Below are 23,911 nucleotides of genomic sequence, written 5' to 3' on the forward strand. Positions count from 1 at the left end.
AACTATAAAAACCAACGTGACATAATTGACTAATATATATTATGTTAATTATCATATTTATATAAATATTTTAATAATATTATTAATTAACTAATGAATAATTTAAAAATACACTTTGTTAATGCATTTGAAGCTGCTTTTAAAAATTATTTTTTATATTTTGTTATAATTGACTAATATGTATTATGTAAATTAACATAATTAAGTAAATGGTTTTTGTCATAAAAGTCCCCAAATTTACATAAAAAAACTGGTTATGCCCAAAATCGATTTTTTTTTTTTGCCACAGATGCCTGACATTTGCCCCTCATGTTTCATTTTAATGTTTTTTACCGTTTCCCCTTAACCAACCGGTTACATCCCCATTTGCAACCGGTAACATTGTTAAGCCCCTCTCCTCCGTTTCTCCTCCGTTAACACTCCATCTGTTGAAGCATTCTCATTGTCTGGAGCTAGGGTTTTTCAAGAGGTAAGAAATTAGGGTCTGATCATGGTTTTTACGAGAAATCATCTCCATTAATTGCTTACTTTTCATGATAATGGTTGCGATTGTGCAAGGGTTAGAAATGGGTTCTTCAGACGATGGTTACGACGACCCATTTGCTGGAATTTACGAGCCATTTTCTGGGTTAAATGAGATGGATTTTGAGCTACACGGGATTTACATGGATCATAAACCACGACATGAGTTTGTATCAAGGCTTGATAAATGTAAGGATCATTTTCTTAACATTCTACTTTATGATGCGAACATTCGAAATGCAAGTATGACTGATGAGGTGAAAGATCGAGTGGACCATGGTAATGATTTGCAAAATGATGAGGAGACAGAGGAAGAAGTGACTAAAAAATACAGAATACATGAACCAAATGTTAGGTGGGATAAGATGGAACCTAAGTTAGGGGAGGTGTTCGAATCACCTGCACAACTGAAATTCTGTGTGACAAACTATGCAGTAAATGGAGGGTACCAAATATACTTTCAAAAGAGTGACAATAGAAGAATTGTTGCAAGATGTGGTAAGAGACATGAAGATAATAAATTCCCTTTTAGACTTTATGCAGCTTGGATGTACAATGACAGAACCTTCCAGGTTAAGGCAATGAATTCTGAGCATCTTTGTTCTAGAGTGTTTAAATTTGGGTTTATTGTTACCCCGGAATGGATTGGAAGACACTATGTTACTGAGATATCAAATAAGCCCAAAGTTAAACTTAGGGAGATGATCAGTAACATCAAACAAAGATATAGATGTGTGGTATCTATAGGACAGGTTAGAAGGGCAAAACAGTAGGCAAAAGAACTGATTGAGGGTAAATTAAATGAACACTGTGCAAGAATTTGGGATTATACCCAAGAGTTGTTGAGATCAAACCCTGGGTCTACATGCAAAGTTGGTGTTACTAACAATCCAGATGATAAGAATTATTTTAAAAGGTTTTACATATGTTTCAAATCTTTAAGTGTTTGCTAGAAATTAGGGTGTAGGAAGGTAATAGGGTTGGATGGATGCTTCTTAAAAGGCCAGGTAAAAGGTGAATTACTCACAGCCATAGGTAGATATGCTAATAACCACGTGTTCCCAATAGCTTGGGATGTTGTTGATGTGGAAAACAAGGATAATTGGACATGGTTTCTGGAGCTTCTGAAGGATGATCTTGACCTTGGTACTGGTGTAGATTTGGTTGTTATTTCTGATCAACATAAAGTAAGTTCCCTTATAATCATAGTATATTTCAATTTGATTATTTCATTATGGTTATAAATACTAAGATAATATGTTTGTTCACAAGATTTGCTTGAATCTGTTAAGGTTATTTTGCCACATGTGGAGCACAGGCAATGTGCTAGACACATTTATGCAAATTTTAATAAAGCTTTCTCTGGATTGGAGTTGAAGAAGCTGTTTTGGGCTTGTGCAATGAGTTGTGTTGAAGGTGACTTCTTGAGAAACATGGAAAAAATAAAGACCATAAGCCCTAGTGCATATGAGTATCTAATGTCAAAAGAACCCAAAACATGGTGTAGAGCTTACATGAGTGTAGGGTTTACTTGTGAGGCAATGGAGAATGGTATTTAAGAGTGTTTCAACTCCATAATTGTAGAAGCTAGGAAAAAACCTTTGATTACAATGCTCAAAGAGATAAGGATATACATAATGGACATGTATTCCTTTATGAATGATGAATGCAGTAAATGGAAAGGTAATATATGCCCAGAGGTGATTAAGAAGATGAATCTTTTTGGAAAGAACTTTACGTAAGACACAAAATAATTGTTTCTTTTTCTAACTGTCATTACAATTGATATATAATGACTAATACATACTCTTTGTCTTCATGCAAGCTTTGGTTAGTAGTGCATAGCCTAGGAAATGTATTTGAAGTGAGAAGAGCATGTGCTAGTTACAAGGTAGATTTGGATGGTAGGGTTTGTTCTTGCAGATTATGGGATTTGTCTGGAATCCCTTGTGTCCATGTCATAGCAGCCATTAATTATATCCATCAAACTCCAGATGGATATATTAGTGACTACTTTTCAGTGAATAAATTCAAGGAATGCTACTCTACGAACATCAGTCCTGTAAATGGGAGTAATATGTGGCCTCTAACTGGATACAACAAGCCTTTGCCACCTGTTGGTAGGAAAATGCCTGGTAAGACCAGAACCAAAAGAAGGAGGCATGCAAGTGAAGAAAGAGAGTAAGTTTAGTTCCACTTCAAGGGTGAAACCCCCCAGGACAGTAAGATGTGCTAATTGTCTTGAGTATGGGCATAATAAAAAAAAGGCTGCAAGAATGAAAAAAAGGTACCAATTCCTATGCCACCAAAGAAGATTGGGAGGCCTAGGAAATGTGATGTAGCTGGATCCAATCCACATGTTTCTGTACCCACTCAGTCTAGTCAACAAGCAAGTCAACAGGGCAGTCAACCACCTATGACATCAACTGCAACCACTCAACCTAGTCAACAGGGCAGTCTACACGCTTCAAGTTCTAACACTGGCAAAAAATGAGGAAATTAGGTTTAAGAGGACCAAGTTTTAGAGTTGGTGACATTGCATCTGTGGGTGCTCAGTCAAGTGAAGTAACTGTCCCAGATGTTAGAAGGAAGAAATTGGTTGTAAGAAGGCAAAATAGGAAGTCAACAACCAAATTTCAGGATGAAGTCAACAACCAGGTTCCAAATGAGGTTGCTCAAGCTCCTTCTCTTAATGATGTTCCTTTGGTGAATGAGATGATAGAAGAGGAAGAACCTGAGGTGTCAGTGAAGGTGTCGAAGCCAGTTTTTAATGAAGTTCATTTGGTCAATAACCAAGTTCCAGTTGTTAATGATATTCCAAAAAATGTTGCTCAAGTTCCTGTTGTTAATGATGTTCCTTTGGTGAATGAGGTGATAGAAGAAGAAGAAGATGACATTATGGTGCTAGAAGAAGAAGAAGTTATGGTGCTAGAAGAAGAAGCAGTTGATGTTCTAGTAAAGGTTTCCCAAGATCTAAAACAAAGTCTTGATGAAGTTGGAGATGCAATTGATCAAATTCTTGGTTCTGGAAATGAATTAGATGCATCTGATGTTCTATTGGTGAATGAAGGTGGTGAAGAACCTGAATTCACTGAAGGACATGCATCAAATGTTCTCCTAGATAAAATCAAGATAAGTGTCGAAGGAATAGCAAATTTACTTGAAGCAGGATATTCCATGGCTGAAATTGAAAGCATGGGGTGGTTGGAAATTGAACTTGATGACACTCCACCAGTTGAGATGGTAATTTATTAACCTTGTAATTTTAATTTTAAACATATGTTTTTCCCCATTTATATGATATGGTAATTTATTAACCTTGTTATTTCTTGCATCAGGACTTAAATGAGGATGAGCCTGATGTTGATGAAGGTGAAGCTGACTTTGTAAATGATGTTCTAAATGATGGTGGTGTGATTGAAGGTGAAGGTGAAGCTGACTTTGTAAATGATGGTGGTGTGACTGAAGGTGAAGGTGAAGCTGACTTTGTAAATGATAGTGATGTGATTGAAGTTGAAGGTGTTGAAAATCAAGATGATGGTGATGTGATTGAAGGTGAAGGTGTTAATCATGGGAATGAGGCTGCTGGTGATGTTCTAAATAATGAGGTTGCTGATGATGGGAATGTGGTTGATGATGAAGGTCATCTAATAGTGCCTAAGACAAGGAAAAGAAAGCCATCAGAGAGGATCACTAAACTAAAGCTTAAAAAGGCATTTTTTGATAAAGATGGGGGTGGTTCCACATGTTCAAATCCAATGAATCTGGAGTAGTTAGTTATGTATATGGGGGATTTAGGTGGGGATGGTATACTTAGGCATTTGCACAGGAAGCCCTTTTTGGTAAATTTTGTACATCTTAGTTTATACACCCACTAAGTGCACCTTTCATCCAGTTGTTCTCATTTACCTTTTGGGTTGCATTTTTGGGATATATTTTTGGCAATTTGGTACAAATGGATGGATGGTACATGTTAGTTGATATTTTGTAATCTTTTGTAATGGTACATGAATATGATGTAATGAATCCCCTAATTATGGTTATAATATGTTTGTTATTTAATATTATGTTTTTTTATCCATACCATTGGCATCTATATTATGTATCATTTGTAACTACAGTTAGCCAATTTCAGCATTGTACTTTACCATTTAGCAATTTAATCTATATTATGAACCATATGTTTGTTATGTTTACCATTTGCATTTCACAGATAATTTGTATTTTACCATTCCACAGCATTGTACCATTTCATATCATTGTACCATTTCATTGTACTTTACCATTTCACAACATTGTACCATTTCATCATTGTAGTTTACCATTTGCATTTCACAAATAATTTGTATCTAAAATCTTCATCCAAAACAACAGTTACTAGCCAATTTCAGCATTGTACTTTCATTTGCAACTAAAATCAATCCAAACATTCTACCAAAAGCCAAGTCGATCCAAACATTCTACTAAAAGCCAATCCAAAATAATTTACATCTTTAAAACAACTATTGTCACCATTACCAAAATAAGAACTAAGAGACCTACAATTATTTCTACCAAAGTCTTCAACTGTCCATGCCCCTGCCCCTGCCCCTGCCCCTGCTTTGTGTGAGTTGGGTCGATAATGTGGCCATCTTCTTCATTGTATCATTTGAAAAAACCACAGTCCTCTTCTTCCACCTAGAAAAACAATAATTTGTATGAATTACATACCTTTTTTCAAGGTTTCTCAAGAAATTTACAAATTAGGGCAAATTGTTTACTTTGTAATTAGGGCACTCGTAAAACTTCTTTCCATAGTTCTCAGGTGTTCAAGCAACAGATACCTTGCACACATCTCCACAGCCACATCTAACTATTCTTTTCTTTCTCGATGTTAGACCACCTTGGAAGCTTGATTTGGCAGACGAAGTCAACATTTTACAGATACTTAGGGTAGAAGACGGGGGAGAGAATAGAAGACAGGGGAGGGAAAGACTTTGGATCGATGTTAACGGAAGACGATGATGTTTGGGGGTTAAAAGGGTGGATGTAACCGGTTGGTAAAGGGGAACCGGTAAAAAACATTAAAATGAAACATGAGGGGCAAATGTTAGACATCTATGGCAAAAAAAATCGATTTTGGGCATAACCGTTTTTTTTTTTTTTTTTTTTTTTTTTTGTAAATTTGGGGGTTTTTATGACAAAAACCATTAAGTAAATATTTTAAATATATACTAACTAATAAATAATTTAGAACAAAATATAAACTTATTCATGCATCTAGAGCAACTTTTGAAAAATTATTTGAATCGGTATGAGTTGTAATTACAAAAACCAATATGACATAACTGTGACATATATTATATCATATTTAGGTAAATGTTTTAATAAGTATATATTAAATATTTACTAATACATAACTAAAAAAATATACAATTTGTTGATGCATTTGAAGCCGTTCTTAAAAAAAACTTTTGAATTGGTACGAGTTATAGTTACAAAAACCAACGTGAACGATTTAATGGAAAGAGGGGTAAACATGCTTAGTGTCCTGAGATGGCACGGATAATTACTCAATTTTTTTCATCCTAGAAGTGTAAAAATTTATAAATTCATCACAAATTCATTGGATATCCGTCACAAATCCATCAGAAATCCTTCTTCACAAATCCGTTGAAATCCATCACAATGTAAGATAAATGTAAATTCAATGTAAATCCGTAGGTAAACCCTTTAGTGACAGATTTAGTGACAAAAACTACCATTGAAAATGAAATTTTCTTGTAGTGCAATTCCAAAAATTTTGTGCAGCCCCATATTTTTCTTTCTCCACCATCGAATGCAACCCAAAATGGTATATGAATGGAACCCGAAGTGGTACATGAAAACATTGAAACTTTGATTAGAAAAAACTACGCCAACAATATGTAAAAATTGACCAAATAAAAGCTTCTTATGCCTTTTTGCACAATTTTTCTCAGACAATTTTTAGAATCATAAAGATTAAGAACCGAGTATGAGCATCCAAATCGGGACCAACACCGAACCTTAGGACATATATCGGTTTTTAGGGGCGACTCAATCACTTTGGGGGCTCTAAGCGAACCAAAAATTTGGAGCCCTTAGTTTTTACTATAGTTGTTGTATTTTCTTTTTCCTTTTTAAAACCCATGATTCGTATTTTCTCTTAGACATGATTATTAATTATTTGATTGATAATAAAAATGATCAATCACCAATACAACTACAAATGAACAAACAATAATCTTCAAGTAATGAATTATGGATTAATAGAAATACCTGGATAACTCAAAACTGGAAACCTCAAATTCGTTCCAACTATGATTCTATCTTCTGTAATAAAAACAAATATAAAAGTGAAGTTTGACTTTTTCTATTTAAACTTGTAGTGTTTTAATCTAGAAAGAGAATTCATCTATGATTTTTAAGTGAACTCAAACTTGCAGGATTATTTTAACTCAAATCTATACACAACTCATTACATAAATCAATAAACAAGTCACATAGAAATCAATCAATAACCAACATTTCATAGCTTCAGGTTGCATGATATTATAATTAAAAAGGGGAAACATAAAAATCCAACAGCAAGCCAGCAACGCAAAAACTAAGTGGAAACACTAACGCAGAAAACAAAAATCACACAGAAACAAAGAAATTGAGCATTAATCAATGAACAAACAACAATAGAAACTCAGATAATGGCAAAAATTAACCCTAATCGGCTATTAACCCTAATAGATAATCAGATAATTGAAAATTCAATTGAAAACACTGATTGCACATACCTTGAATCAGTTCAATGAATCATCAGAGATTTTTCAACAACAGAGAATCAAAAAAATTCTTTAGAAAAACCGAGAATGGAGAAGGAAAAAGAACAATGAAGGTATTTCAGCAATTAATAGTTCATGAAGCTTTTCACTGTCTAGGAATCGAGATTGGAGAAGCCTAAGTCGATAATCAGTCAATCAACGGCATTGAGAATGGAGAAGAAAGGAAGAAGAATAGAAGTAGAAAGTCGCTTTTGGTTTTTTAGAATGCGTGTGTATCAGTAATCAGCAGCAAATGGAGTTGGAGAACAAAAACATCAACATTGAGCTATTTGGGTTAAGTGGGACCCTTTTGAAAATGGGGCCCTAAGCCCTAACTTAACTCATGAACATATAGAGCGGGCCTTGTCGGTTTTACGTTGTCAGGCTTATTATCGGTTCTTAGTTTTACACATTATTGATTCGCCTATTTCGGTTTTGGACTGGAATTTTAAGAGACAAAATTTACTAAATCTTTTCGGCTTTTATGTGATACTGTGTAATTTATGAATTTGTTTAAATGTCATACTTCACTAAGATTCAACGTATAGTTTAATGTTTGTATTTCATTTTAATTTATAATTTCATTTTTTTTCTTGATACATATTCATTATTCATTGAGTTACAATCCCCGAAAAGATAGGGTATCAAAAATCCTCCAAAGATTTACTTTTGGAGAATTACTTTTGTTAGTTTTTTATATATGCAATTATGCCATTTTCTTAAATAAATATCATCTTATAATTGCATGATCGACATAAGAACATTATATCAAGTAAATTGTCTTTCTTTAAAAAAAACCGTTAAACATATTCAAGTCGACAACTCAAATAAACCATCTAAACTTGTAAATATCCAAACACTCACCCCTAGTCATAACCAACATTACTACAAATATTTTTTTGTGAAAAAAAGACCAAAGAATTAATCCAAATCTATTTTTTATTTTATCTTTTTAGCATCACTTGAAATGTAGTACTACTATACAAGTTCTCCTTCTCTACACATCATCACTCCACAATATCACGACTTAAAATTTCAGCCTTTCAATTTAGTAACAAACATCATCGATCATTAACGTTAATTACTCACCACAAGTTTCTTAGGAGTGAACGACAATCGACCCAAATAATCTTCTTCAGACATAGACACAACCACCTTATGACAAGCCAAAGCCGACGCTACCACAAGTGTCACAAAACTCACCCAACACAACCGAAGCATTAACAGGGGATCTTTTCTCCCAGATTCTAGAACCTTCCGGACAATCACTCTCAGCCGTCGATTTCTCACTAGGGTCTTGTAATCGACAGCTGGCATTGAAGATGACGATGATGATCTGTAAATTGGATTACACGTGGCTGACATCGGCATAAATGTTTTAGCAAAAGCTGTTGCACATATTGAGTGGTATAACATGTCGGATATGATTTTACAGAGTTGATATCTGAAAGGTTTTGCTTCCTTGGAAACTGTATCCCGGATTAATGATGCTCCATCCTGTTACAGATTTATAGAAATCATGAAAAGGGTATTTATGTCTTTTTGCATAATACTAATACTTACAGCTGTCATGACAAGTCGTCGCACCACAACACCATCTTTTGAGAGTAAAAGTTTAAGGACTAAATTTACTGTATCTGATTCTGAAGAAGAAGAAGTCCCACTTTTTAATAATCCTTTGCTGAAAAAAAATATTACAGCTTTTTTGAGAATCTAAATAAGTTAGAAAAGAAGAATATTATTTTTGGTGTTATTATATATACCTTGTTGCCCCGATTTTCAAGAAAAAAGCAACCTTCTTCCATTGAAGCTGTTTTCTTTTGTTCATCACAACCTAAATAGGAAAAGTAATAAAACACCATTAACATCTATAGATTGTAATAATAATTAATAGAAAATACAAAAATACAAAAAATGATTTTATAAAGTTTAGGAAACGATTAAAATGTGAAAAATACCGAGTGAAGAATCTTCCTTGTTTCAAATGAGTTATCTGTTAGAAGCTTACGAACAACATACGGATATGAACTTTCAAATGTCTTGAAATTTGGATCTCCAGCCATTGCTAATCCTACACATTAATTAAAATAAATAAGTTAAAGAATTAAAAATATTAAAAATATTTATATATATACCTTCAAAGGAAGCAATAGAACGTAGGAGAAGAGTAAAATAAGGTGGCATGCGAAGATGATACTTCACAGCTACAGCAAACACTTTACCAAGCACCTATACAACAAGGACCAAAATTGCAAAATCAGATAAACTCAGGGACCAAAAATGTAACTATCCTCACCTTACTAAATCTGATATCAGGGATTCCATCCTTGAATTCCATCTCCCCCATCGCATATTCCAGATCCTAAATAATTCAAACAAAGTCACAAAAACATGATCTTTTTTATTTTTTTAAATCCAAAAATAAAACATTCTTTTTTTTTTTTAATTACCATGGTAATTCGTGAAACATTGGTTCCTGGCCTTACGATGTCCATGTCAGCAAGGGACCCCACAAGGGATGCCCAGTCAGCATTTACTATGTGAATAATCGCTCCAAGCATTGCAAACTTATGCTTCTTTTCCATTCGACAGATTAATCCAAAATCAAGAAACCTAAAAAGAAATCATCAATAAAAAAGTAAATATATAAAACTATAAAGATTAATTTTTCTATTTTTTAACAAAATGACAAATTTACCCTATTTGTCCAGATGGTAAATAGAGCATATTTCCAGGGTGTGGATCCGCATGTAATAATCCAGTTTCAAGGAGTTGAACTAAACATGCTTCAACTCCTTTGTTAACCTAAGATTATAATTATAACAAAAGATAAAGATAATCTTTATAAGGTAAAAAAAGAAATCAATTTGAATTTTTAATACATAATTAATTAATTACATACCAGATCAAAAAGATGTCTTTTAGCATCAATCCTCTGTTTCTCTGAATATTGCAATTCTTGTTCAAAATTGGTGTTACACATTGATAGTAATTCTTTTGGATTTTCACCACTCATCCACTCCATAGTCAACACCCTCTTTTTAGTCAAATGGTCAAACACTTTTGGAACACGAATATACGAAAATGGTGAATGAGCTTCCTGCATATAAAGAGTAATTATTTTTAAAATAAGTAGGTAAAGATTAATAAAGAAAAAGAAAAATTACCATGAATTCTTTAGCATTTGCAGCTTCTAAAGTGTAATCCAACTCCCCTACTAACCCTTTTCCTAACTCATCAGCATAAAGGCGTAAATCACTTTTCCTTTTAGTCGCTTGTTGCAAAATATCCAACTATAGAAGTGAAAAAAAAAAGTTATTTTTAATTGTTTAATAAATGTAAATTGAAAAAGTGAAAAATGATAAGAAAACGAACCCCAACTCTCATAATATAAACATCACGAAACACAACGTGTTTCAAATTAGGGCGTTGTATTTTCACAGCAACATCAACTCCATCTACTGTAGTTGCTCTGTAGACCTTAAAAAGATATGAAGGAATATAAATAAATAGATAAATAATAAAGATTTAATGTTTTTTTTTATGTTGGTTATTAGTGAAAAGAACATATACTTGACCAAATGATGCTGCAGCTATTGCTTCCTCAGAGATGTAACTGAAGAAGGTGTCCACAGGGGATCCTAGCTCTTCCTCTATGATTTTCATGGCTAAAGTTCGGGGAAATGGAGGGATTTGATCATGGAGCTCACTTAAAGCCTAATTATACCAAATTAAAGTGAAATTTGAGATTATTTAAACACTGAAAACCTTAAAACACAGAAAAAAAATGAACCTTTGTTATTTGAAAGCCAATGATATCTGGCCTTGTGGAAAGGGATTGACCAACTGCATCAGCAACCAAAAGCATGTCACAATCCAAGAGTCTAACCAAAACAAGATTAAGAAAAATCAGCAAAAAAGATTTAATTTTGTCACTAAATTCATCTATATACCTTTGATAAAAGTGGGACCTAAGTTTAACATTGTTTCTTTTAGCACCATTCCGAATTTGTATTGTGAATTGTATTCTTCGGTTTCAGAGTCTGCATTTGACGTTTTTGACCTTATAATTCCTGATATCCTGATTCTGATTGCAGCTGAAGCAAAGGAGCCAAAAACCTTTCAAAACAGAATAAGTAAATTATGAGAATATGTCAGAATAATGTGAGATAAGGTGATAAGGGTAAGAATTTACTTCAATGAGTCGAAGGGCTACTATATGAGGTCTGCATTTGAAATAGTCATCAGCTTCTTGTGCATTGTAAGCTTCTGGAAGTGGTTTTGTCCACATTTTAGAGAGATGGTAATAATAGATTATGTATGTTTCCATGGCTTTAAGGTCAGCCATGATGAGATCTGTGGTAGAGAGTTCTGTAAAGCAGATGGCTTGATGTTAACATAAGTGGCAGAAAAGGTGTAAATGGAAATTAATTTGAAGAAATAGCTGCAGGATTTCTTCAAATTATAATTACAAGTAAATTATGCCAAAAATAGAGATTAGGGAGAAAGTGAGAAAAAGCAAAACCTGGATAATAAGGCTGAGGCCAAGAAGGAGACTGAAATTCACCAGAATAGTGGGGATCTTCGAGGTTCCGTAGCCAAACAAACTCATCTACTTTTTTCGAAATCTCCGGTAAACCAAGAGCTTCGCTCGTCCAATTGATGCCTGCACCGATATTCTTCTTGAGAAAATCGACATCTTTCTTTACAACTTGTACGAAATGCCCAAAATTTCCAGCAACAGCACGACAATTGTTGTGGGGGCGTTTAATTGTTCTTCTTGAGGTGGATTGAGCTGTACAGCAGAGTACGGAAGCCGGAATAGACGATGCAGCGGCGGAGGTGGCGGCGGCGCTGAGCATTGGAGGCTAACAGGGCAAAACTTCCGGTGAATTTGGGTGGAGAGTTGATGGGGAATCGGGAACGAAGGGTGGGAAAAGGGTAGCGTATCCTAATTTTTCCGGCATGTAGTGACAAAAGTAGAAACGGGTTTTCTCCTGGCGCCACGAAGTGCGTGATGCTTTTAGTTTTAAGATCGGAGAAAACCATATAGAAGAGTTATTATTGTTATAAATCAAACGATAGTTATAGTTAAGGTAACTTTTAAGGACTTGTTTATGAGTTTTTGGTAAATTTAATAAAGGAAATGCAATACAGGAAGAAAATGAGGGCAAAAAAAAAAAAAAAAAAATCTTATTTCAATGTTTTTGAGTTTGAAGGAAATTAAAGAAAAATTTTAAGTTTTATGTTTCTAAGTTAGGAGGAAAAAGAAATGAAAATTAAAAGATTATAATTATATCACTATATCATGCTTAGAACTATTAGCCGAAATCTATGTCTTATATATTTGGGATTCTGAGTTGTATATTCAATGTAATTTTATTGCATATTATTTGGTTCCATATTTAGTTTGGGATTTCCTTTTTTTTTCTCATGTATCTTTTTAATTTATACCCATTGTAATCAATGAGAGAAGGCAATTGATTCTCAAAGATTTACATGGTATCAAAGCCAAGGCTCAATACCGTTTTTCCTTCTTCCTCCACAGTCACGACTATGTAATTTTTATTCCTTCTTTGAATCATCATGGGCGACAAGTCAGATCCTAACCCTACCAAAACAATCAACTATGTCTACACGATAACAAACATTTAGAACAAGGTGTGAATTCTTGACGGCACCAAGGTTACATACTCGTCTTGGGTACGATTGTTCAAACTCCATGCCAAAGGATACAAAGTCCTCGCTTACATCGATGGTACAACACCTCTAAAGCCTATTGATCCGGACTATGAAGCCTGGTCAGAAATTGATGCTATTGTTCTTTAATGGATTTACGGGACACTATTGGACGATCTCCTTGCTCGTGTCCTCGATCCATAATCTACTGCCTGTTTTGCATGGAACAAAGTCAAGGAAATCTTCCTCAACAACAAAGGTTCTCGCACTGTTGCCTGAATTCAACAACCTAACTCTTCGTGCCACACCCTCTCTTGAAGCCTACTGTCAACGTCTCAAAGATCTTGCAAGCCAACTTGAAGACGTGGAATGTCCTTTCACTGCAAACCGCCTTGTTTTACAGCTTGTATGTGGCCTACCTTCCGAGTATGATCCTATTGCAGCTTACATCAATCAAACCCTACCTATATGGGACACGACGTGTTCTATGCTTTAACTAGAGCACCAACGCCAGCGTGCTCGCGACACCCATTCACCAATCGAGGTTGTAGCCACCGTCAAACATGAACCGCCTCCCAATCCACCACCACGTCGCGACGGGACTGCAAATTGTGGTCGCCAATCTCAGTAGCGTAATCCTAATCGCAAATTCACTACATTTGCACCTCAAAACAGGTCCACCAACCAGCAGCCTGGCCGATCGACCAAGTCGCACCCAAACAACCGTCGTAGCCTGTCCTTAAGCTAACAGCGACCGCCCTGGTCTGCTTTACCCATCACCGTTCTGGGCTGGTCCTTGGTAGGCTTCTCCACCCCATGTCCATATCCGACTCAAAGCGGTTGGGCCGCTCCTTGGGGAACCCCTACTGGTCTGTCTCAACAACTCAACCACTAACCACAAGCCAATCTTGCAGAATTCAACCCATTGGAACCTTCTGAACTTGAGGTTGCTTTTTCCACTATGACTCTCAATCCTAATGATGACTAGTGGTACATGGACTCGGGTGCCACTACCCATCTTACTGCAGACGTAGGTAAAATATCTACCCTTTGTATTTCATCTATTAACTTTGTGTTTGTTGGTTGTGTAATCAGATACCAGTTCTTGACATACCATATTACCCCACCCTACCAGCCCCTTTCACCTTAAAAATATCCTTCACACACCTAATGTCGTCAAAAACCTTGTGTCTATACGTATTTTTTGTTGTGACAATTCTGTTTCAGTCGAATTTGACCCATTTGGTTTTTCTGTTAAGGATCTCAAGACTGGGAAGCTCACAACGAGGCACGATAGCTCCGGGTATCTCTACCCCTTCACCAACCAAGTACACGCACCGACTTTATCTTAGACTAGGACATCCATGAAATCATGTAATGGTTTTTATTCATTTTAATAAACATATTTCTTGCAATTTTGATAAATATTTTGTATGTCAATCTTGTCAAATTGCCAAACACAAACGCTTACTATTTAAAGATTCAACATCCAACACTCTAAAACCTTTTGATCTTGTTCATGCCGACTTGTGGACTTCTCCCATCCCAAGCAAAACCGGTTTTAAATATTACCTCATCATAATTGATGACTTCACTCACTATACATGGGGGTTTCCCTCAAATTCAAATCTGAAACACTTGACAAAATAAAATATTTCTACACATTCATTGAAACACAGTTCAACACCACCATCAAAACCTTTAAATGCGATAAAGGTGGTGAATTTGATAACCATCAATTTCATACTTTTGCCTCCACTACCGATCTCCATATCCGTTGCTCATGCCCACATACTTCCCAGCAAAACAACACCGTCGAACGTATGATTCGTCGCCTAAACGAACTCATCTTATCCATTTTTACCCATGCATCCTTACCACCATCATTTTGGGTTGACGCCCTCTACACCTCTACCTACCTTCATAACATCTTACCCACCAAATTACTTCAAAATCGCACCTTACCTCCGCTCTCTATCTTAAACATCCCACTTATGACCACCTTCGCATATTTGGGTGTGCTTGCTATCCCAACTACAATGCAACTCGTCCACACAAACTAGCCCCCCATTCTACCATGTGTGTATTCCTTGGTTACCTACCCCAATACCATGGCTATATATGCCATGACCTCTCTACGGGCAAGGTCATACTTTCTCAACATGTTACTTTTGATGAATCCATATTCCCTTATACCACCATCAACCAAAATCCTCCCATATACCCCTTCCATGATTCAAAACCAAACCCTATAATTTTCCAACCCCTACCAACCACCCCCACCCACTAACACAACACCATCACCCTCCACCCCCACTGTCGGCTCCCAACTTGACGTCACTTCACCCCAACCACCACTAGCCACTTCCACTCCAATCTCCTATCCTCTCACTTACTCTCGTCAATCCCGCCAACCAAACCTCACTCCTCCACCACCAGCTTCTCTACACCCTCTCACCACTCGCTTGCGAGCTGGAAATTCCAAACCCAAGATCCCTTTTAACCTACACACTACCACCGACAATCAAACTCCAACCGTGTCCCCTCTTCCCAAGTCTCATAACCATGCCCTGGCTGATCCAAACTGGTCATGTGTTATGACTGGTGATTACAAAGCATTAATGGACAACAATACATGGGAACTTGTGCCACATCCACCTGATGCTCATGTTATACGACATATGTGGATTTTCAGGGCAAATTTCATGCAAACGGGACACTTGCACGTTACAAAGCAAGATTGGTAATAAATGGTAGATGTCAACAAGTCGGAGTTGATTGTAATGAAACTTTTAGTCTCGTTGTGAAACCTAGCACCATCCATACGGTTCTCAGTCTAGTCGTGTCACGATCATGGCCAATCCATCAGCTAAACGTAAAGAATGCTTTCTTGCATGTTGATCTTCAAGAAACTGCTTATATGTTTCAACCACCAGGATCCATGGACTCGGGAAATCCCAAACATGTATGTCATTTGCGTAAATCTTTATATGGGTTCAAGCAAGCCCCCCGGGCATGGTATCATCGATTTACCACTTATATCCAACAACACGGTTGCAAAAGCATCAATAGTGACACCTCTCTCTTTGTGTTCCAACATGGCCAGAAAAAAACTTATTTACTTCTTTATGTGGACGACATCCTTTTGACAGCCTCAGACACTGCCACTCTACGATACTTCATTGACTTACTGTCTCAAGAGTTTGCAATGTCTGATCTTGTTCCTCTTCATCGCTTCCTTGGTGTTCAAGTCCAACACAAACATGGAGGATTATTTTTATCTTAAGAGAAATATGTTCATGACATCCTTAATCGCGCTAAAATGCAAGATTGCAGACCATCCACTATGCCTGTTGATACCAACTCCAAGATCAGCGCCACCGCGGGCATCCCTCTAACGAATCCTTCTCTTTATCGCAGTCTAGTTGGGTCACTTCAATACTTGATATTCACTCACCCCGACATTCCCTATGTTTTTCAACAAGTTTGCCTTTTTATGTATGCCCCACTTGAACCACATTTCAATTTTCTTAAACGTATTCTTCGATATCTCAAGAGATGTCCCGACTTTAGGCACTCCACATCCGATTATTGTGTATATCTCAGTGAAAATCTCTTCTCATGGTCGTCCAAACGACAACCTACCATTTCAGGTTCAAGCGTCGAAGCCGAGTACAAAGGGGTCGCAAATGCCATGGCTGAAACCACATGGTTAGGCAACCTTCTTCTTGAGCTACATCTTCCATTACACCGTGCTACCATCATCTATTGTGACAATATTTCAGCAGTTTACCTCGCTAAAAACCCGGTTCAACAACAATGCACGAAACACGTCAAAATTGATATCCACTTTGTCCGTGAAAAAGTGTGTTTGGGGTCTTTACACGTACTACATGTTCCTGCTGACTACGAATATACCAATATTTTTACGAAGAGACTGCCAAGTCAACTTTTCATCCGCTTTAGCTCCAGTCTCACTATCCGACCAGCTACAGCTTCGACTGCGGGGGAGTATTAGCCGAAATCTATGCCTTATATATTTCGGATTCTCTGTTGTATATTCAATGTATTTTTATTGCATATTATTTGGTTCCATATTTAGTTTAGGGCTTCCTTCTTATCCCATGTATCTTCTGTATTTATACCCATTGTAATCAATGAGAGAAGGCAATTAATTCTCAAAGATTTACAAAAACCAGATAAAGAATATGCATTTTGCATCTTTGAATTATATAGTTGAGCATTACATTTGTGTTTTTGATTTGTTAAGTCAGAAATGGAAGCTTGTTGAATTTTTGACCAACAGCAAATGTAATTGCAAAACTAATCAACAGAGCTAATTCTAAGAATCCAGTATTATTAAGATACTTCATAAAAAGAAACCCACGAAACAAGTTCCAATAATGAATCAAGTCAGGTTTAAAGAATGGCTAATTGAAACTTTTACCTAAAACTATAAGATTTACAACCCCAACAATTCAATATAGAACTAATGCTTTCACTTTGTTCAAAAAAAAAAAAGAAAAAAAAAACTAACAAATGACCAACGGCCTAAATTGATCTAAAACCAAATCTTTATGCAATATTGTTTAAAAACAATCAAAACTTTAATCGGTCTTAATTAAATCTTTTTGGCCAAGATACAAATAAGATCAAATCTAGACTTTAAATATAGAATAATTTCTTGACTTTTTTATGAGAGACAACAAAAGAATTACTAAATTTACTTCATCCAAACATACAAAATATCATATTGATAGAAGACAACTAAACACATAAAAAATCCATTTATATTTTAAAATTTGATTTTTATTTTTAGATTAAGCTTTCACATAAAGTGTTTGTTTTTAGGTAAAAGTGTAACACCCGTGTTCTAGGTATTGATTTCCTAGTCTTAAATTGTTTATTTTATTTTAACTGGCCTGGCCACGACTTGGCATTGGGGTACCACGGCGTGGCATTTGTGACAACCCAAAGTTTATTCCGTTATATTACCCCGTTTCCGTTAACGAAATATTCCATCTTATAAAAGTTCCGTTAATTTGGAGTCGTCAAATAAATAAATAGTTATTTATTTATTTATATTTCATGTGATTATTATCATAGCAAAATAAATATAACTCGTAAATTTCATTCCATTTAATGGAATAAAGTTATATTAATACGACCATTTAACCCAGGTAAAAAGTTTAAACCTCGTTAAGCTTTAACATCGGGTAGTTGTATACCGGGTGCAACACCCGAGACCTATATAAGGAAGGTGGAACACTTCCTAGAACTCTTTTACCACTCAAGCTCCACTCTCTCTCTCTAACTCGTCTTCGATTCCAAAACTGCAAATTTCCGCCTCCAAAACGTAAGTCCTCTTATCCTAACTTGTTCTAGATATCATTGAATTGTGTTTTAACCCAAAAATCACTCATGAAAGTTGGAAAAAGGGAGTTTATGGCCTAAGAACCTCCTTAGGCCGTAAACACCTAAAATGGTGCCAAATGTCCCGATTTTTCTTCTTTCAAGCTTAGATGCTAGTTGTGGAATTTACCTAGGAGTGTTTAAGCCTCAAAACAATAATTTTTAGGGTATAAAAGAGGGTTTACGGCCCAAGCACATGCTTAGGCCGTAAACACCCTCTAACCATGCAAAAATGCCCAAAAACACTCCCAAACAACCCTTAGACTTAAGATATGAATTAGGGACTTGCCATTTCGGACTTGGAACATTTAAACACATGCATTTGTGGGGTAAAATAGAGTTCACGGCCCAAGCATGTGCTTAGGCCGTAAACTCCCCTAATTCATGCAAAATGGGAGTTTAAGTCCCCTAAATGACCTTATACCTTCACTAGAAATTGTTAGAATTAAAACTAAGGACTAGAAATCAAGGAATGGAGTGTATGAGAGTTTACTACCATAAACCATAGGGTTTACGGCCGTAAACTCCCAAGGAGTGGCCTTTGGGCCGTAAACTCCAAGGGAGTAAACTCTTGGACCCTTAAACACCCCTATAGCCTTGTACAATTTCTTAAAACCATTTCTAGAACCTCATGGGACTTGAAATCATCCAAAAACACTCCTCCCATGAGTTTACGGCCGTAAACTCATGGGGGATGTGGCTTCCTAACCGTAAACTCGCATAAAGTGAGTTTTAGGAGAGTAAACTCCTTATCCGAACCATACACACCCTTAAATGTTACCCGGGACACCCCTAACACTTAATCAAAGTGTTTTCCGCACTTTAGGATGCGTATACTTGTTTAATTAGTATTATATGTACTAATTGTATGTAAACATATATTATCATATGTAATAGGTCACTAAGTGTGTTCAAGTCTTTACTTGACACAAAGCACCCAACCGACACCGTCGTCGGATCCACTTACGTCAGGTGAGTTCATACCCCCCGAATTAACCTTTTTAAATGTTTTTACATGTTTTAGGGGGGGGATACAAGTTAAACATGCCGGTTATCATATCAATCACATGTGATTGATAACCCGCATGCACAAGGATTTGTTACACTGTCAACTGTTTTACCAAGAATGATACTGTAAATGGTTTTCCTAAAATGTTTTCACTTGTTCAAAGTTCTTCTCAAATTGTTTCTCGCGCTGCATGTTTTATTTCAAATTCCGTTACAGCAGCAATATAAACAAAGGTTTTCTGTACTTATAATGTTTTATCAAAGTTTCATTTAAAACTTAATTTACAAAAGAATACCAAGACGTGATTTTCTCAAATATAAAGGTTTTCCCAAGTTTTTCATCAAAGTTTTCTCCCATGTTTTTATACTCCTACTTGGTTAAGATACTACTGCTTCACTTCTACTTAGTTTAAACTCCTACTTGATAACGCTTTCACTTCGTGATACGTTTATACTTGTTAACACTTCTACTTCACTTATACTTGTTAATGCTCCTACTTCACGATACGCTTATACTTCACAATAAGCTCCTACTTATTAACACTTATACTTTGGAAACACTTCTACTTCGTTAAACACTTAAACTTCGTTAAATGCTTCTACTTAGTTAAATGTATGCCTGTGCTTGTATATATATATATATATATATATATATATATATATATATATATATATATATAAGTAATGTTTAAAGGACTTAGGAAGGCTAGTTCGCCCTATTTCCTTTTCTTCGTTGAGATGTGGTCTGGTGGGATCGGATATCCGTCCGAAGGTCGTTCGATCATTAGATATATATTATGTATACAAGCATAAACATATAGGTTTACATTAGTCAATTCAGTTGTGAGTCTCTATCATCAGTCCAGTACTTTACATCAGATCTCACTATACGAGATACATCTTCAGTACATGGCCTTCTCCGTTGTCAAGTTGGTAACCAGAGTCTCTTGTAGGGAGAGCGGACATTGTGTGTATAGATCTATATGGGATTGACACCCCCGCACCCTGACTGCTAGCTACAGTCCACGACCTAACAAGCCAAGGGGTGACAAATGTCACACTTACACAAACGCTTGCAGGGCGTCTAGTTCTCTAGTGTGTATCAGTATGGTTACGAGTATCTCAGGGTTACCTTATAATTCATGGCCTTAAGGTAACGGGTTTTAACACTGTATTCACTGTATTCCCTGTGTTCACTGTATTCACTGTATACACTGTATTCACTGTATTCCCTGTGTTCATTGTATTCACTGTATACACTGTATTCACTGTATTCTCTGTGTTCACTGTATTCACTGTATACACTGTATTCACTGTATTCCCTGTGTTCACTATTTTTAGACCTTGCTAGACGTATCATTCAGTTGATACCGTCTGGGGTCTGTGTTCTCTGTTTTTAGACCTTGCTAGACGTATCATTCAGTTGATACTGTCTGGGGTCTGTATTCACTGTTTTTGGACCTTACTAGACGTATCTTTCATTTGATACCGTCTGGGGTCTGTGTCCCCTTTTGTTAGACTGAGGCAGGCGTACCGTTCATTCGATAGTCTCCTGGAGTCTATGATTTCTTTTTGCCTTAGTCAGCAGTCTTCACTGCTGAGGCATATGTTATTTTCCCTAATATTCTCCTACTTCCTTTAAAATCAAACACCGTATTTTGGTAATGATAGTGTTTAACGGAAAATTACTTTTTTACAACATAACTTTGTCGGGTCTTGGTAGAAGACTACTTTTATTTAAGAAAATATAGGATTTTCTGGAAAGGAATCTAATACACTGTTGATTCCAAACTACTACTTTTAATTAAGTTATTTGAATAAAATGACGCTAAATACTTATGAACTCACCAGCATTTGTAAAAATGCTGATACTCACTTTTCAAATAACTTGTATTCTCAGGTCAGCATTAGACAGGTACATTCCAGGAGCTTCTGTTGAAGACGGTTTGTGCCAAGCTGCATCTATACTAGTTTCTATATTACTTTGATGATTATATACAATGTAAACCGATGTAAAACTATTACTATTAATGCAATGATTGTTGTACTTTGATTACTATACTGCATATGTTGTGATACTTGACATGATGTCATCCACTCCAGAATGTTTCTGCCGTTCCGGTTTTGGGGTGTGACAACACTCAATTAATGAAGGACATGCATCCATGCTTGGCCACGGTGTGGCAGCTGTTTTGGTCCTAAAACCCTAATCTCGGGGTTGGTTCCCTATTTAAGAGCACTAACTCCTAGAGTTGCCTCATTTGGCAGCCTCCACCCCTTGAGATCGAATTCCATCCAAAACCCTATTCCTTTTTGTGTTTTGAGTGCTTGAAACCCATCTTTGTGAAGGATGAAAGAAGAAGAGGCTTTTGGGTGTTGATTGAAAGAGTGGTTCCAGCTTAGATCCATCTTCTACGCCTCTTTTGTGCATCATTGAAGGTATAAAGTCTTTACCTTGACCATTGATTCTCTAGATCTAGTTCTAGGACAATTTCATGATTTTTTTTAATCCCAAATCCTCTTGTTTATGGAGTTGGAATAAACTCCAGAACCTTTAGTGCAATGGTTAACATCTGGACCTTGGGGTTGGTTGGAAAGTTAGTTTGCATAGCTTTTTGAGTATACCCATGGCTTGGTGTTGTCATTAGGATCTTAGAGGTTGAGATCATGTTATAATAAGAGGTCTTAATGGATAAAGATGGAAACTTTATCCATCAAGACCATGAGGAGGTCCAGATCTAGAAGTTTGAGCTATTGGGATTGTAGCAAAGCAACTCAATCTATTAAGTCTTTTGTAGCGTCCAAGTCGCCATGTAACACTCGGTTTCTGATAGCTTCATTATTCGGGGCTGTGGCCTAATCATCAGTTGTCATGAGGCTTAGGGCCTTGGGAAAGAAAGGATTTTTCCCTTTTTGGATGTGGGTGTTATGGTTTTAGTGATCCAAGAGTTTGATTATGTTTTAGAGCCCAAGGGTATAATCGTAATTTGTTCAGTTCGGGTCTTCATGAATTATGGGTTATTGTTCAGGAGGTTTTAAGTGTTAGGGTGCAAAGTCATGCTTGGATGTAATGTTTAGGCTTTCCTCTTTGTATGTGTAAATGGGTTGAGTCTTTCCTATAAATAGGAAGTGAGTGACTCCCATTATGAAAAGGAACCATTTGGAGTGTTAGACTAGAAGAGAAAACTTGTACAAACCCATTTGTATATTCTTTCTAGATCTAATAAGAGCTTACACAGAATTATTTACTCCTTGTGTTCTTGAATTTGTATGATGAATCACTAGATCTTTCTAATTCCGCACATGCCATCAAAATCAACACCACTATAATTGGTATCAGAGCGGGTGTTCTTGATTTTCATCAAGAATTGATCCTTGATGGCTATTTTGATTTGGTGATTCTTTTTGTTCATTGATCTTCTTGTTTAGAGAGTGTTTTGTGTTCTAGAAGTCGAATTTTTCTTTGATTTGATCCATAATTCGACTTTCTCTCTCTAGAATACTTGTTTGTGTTACTTTCTCTCTCTAGAAAACCCATTCATAATCACTTTCTCTCTCTAGAAATCTTCAAGTTCTAGTGATAAAAAATGACGGTTTTCTTGGAGCATGCTTCTTGGATTGTGATCATTAAAGATGTCAAATACAAAATCGGTTTAGAACAATTCCTTGGATTAATATTGAAAGGCTTAATGATTTCATGGGATACTTTGATTTCTTATGGAGGTTTGAAGGATGATCATGGAGGATTGATTTTTCAACCACTTTCAAAGATTGAATGCTTGACTCAAATTTGCCATAATCTGAAGAATGAGAGAGATAAAAAGGAAAGAAAGGAAAAAGAATTGTTTGATGAGTATTTCATTTCTCTTGTTGAAAACCCAAGTGATCTTCATGCTCTTATGTTTGTTGAAGATGTTCTTGAAGATCATCAAGTTCTTGATGTTCAAGAAAAAGGAGTTCAAGTTGATTTTCATGATGAAAAAGTTTTTTGCTCAATTGGAGTTCAAACCGATGATGTTTTGTGTTCTTGTGATTCGTTTGAAGGAATGATTCCTTATCGGAAGCCGGTGATCCAAGAAAATCACAAGTATCAAACTCCAAAAGATTTGATTCAAACTCAAAATGTTCATGTTGTTGAAAGTGGGTTTGTTCATGAAGTCAAGTCTTCAAGATGCAAAAAGATGAGAAAGAAAAAGAAGAAGAAGATGAATCGGAAGAACAAGCGGGTTTACTCACAATAATCGTCAAATGTTGTGAAGCCGAAATCCGTGAAACAAATTTGGGTTCCAAAGCAACAATCTCCAAAGGTTGCATTGAATTTGAAGTCAAAACCCAAAAGTGTTGGTGGTTCTTTTGAAGATGTTCTTGGATCGTTGAAGAACACGAAGAACACGAAGAACGAGTTGTACATCTCGCATGGTGGGTGGTACAATGTTCGATTTGGAGATTTTCTCATTCCGACAAAAGAACCGAGA

At 36.1% G+C, this 23,911-nt stretch overlaps 2 protein-coding genes and 1 long non-coding RNA gene across 3 annotated transcripts; 1 reads left to right on the forward strand and 2 right to left on the reverse strand.

Annotated features, from left to right (window-relative positions):
- Positions 1-539: 539 nt before the first annotated feature.
- On the forward strand, positions 540-3,016 carry LOC145075980 (uncharacterized). The gene is made up of 6 exons (XM_079022023.1): positions 540-1,274; positions 1,476-1,709; positions 1,815-2,073; positions 2,195-2,205; positions 2,348-2,657; positions 2,790-3,016. The coding sequence occupies exons 1-6, from the start codon at positions 540-542 to the stop codon at positions 3,014-3,016; spliced, it is 1,776 nt and encodes a 591-aa protein (XP_078878149.1).
- Positions 3,017-4,896: 1,880 nt separating this feature from the next.
- On the reverse strand, positions 4,897-6,795 carry LOC145076089 (uncharacterized). Its single transcript, XR_013692587.1, has 2 exons — positions 5,283-6,795; positions 4,897-5,199 (listed from the first exon to the last, which is right to left on the reverse strand). It is a non-coding gene; the product is annotated as an uncharacterized LOC145076089 (long non-coding RNA).
- A 1,463-nt stretch (positions 6,796-8,258) lies between these two features.
- On the reverse strand, positions 8,259-12,373 carry ATATH8 (Protein kinase superfamily protein). Its single transcript, XM_079019337.1, has 16 exons — positions 11,863-12,373; positions 11,533-11,708; positions 11,291-11,456; positions 11,131-11,183; positions 10,911-11,054; positions 10,713-10,817; positions 10,505-10,630; positions 10,240-10,437; positions 10,036-10,142; positions 9,788-9,950; positions 9,634-9,699; positions 9,473-9,566; positions 9,296-9,408; positions 9,101-9,171; positions 8,901-9,018; positions 8,259-8,834 (listed from the first exon to the last, which is right to left on the reverse strand). The coding sequence occupies exons 1-16, from the start codon at positions 12,197-12,199 to the stop codon at positions 8,415-8,417; spliced, it is 2,457 nt and encodes an 818-aa protein (XP_078875463.1). The 5' UTR covers positions 12,200-12,373; the 3' UTR covers positions 8,259-8,414.
- Positions 12,374-23,911: the final 11,538 nt, after the last annotated feature.

Source organism: Lactuca serriola, chromosome 9 (assembly GCF_051521515.1).
Source record: "Lactuca serriola cultivar US96UC23 chromosome 9, Lser_US96UC23_V15, whole genome shotgun sequence".
NCBI lineage: Eukaryota > Viridiplantae > Streptophyta > Magnoliopsida > Asterales > Asteraceae > Lactuca > Lactuca serriola.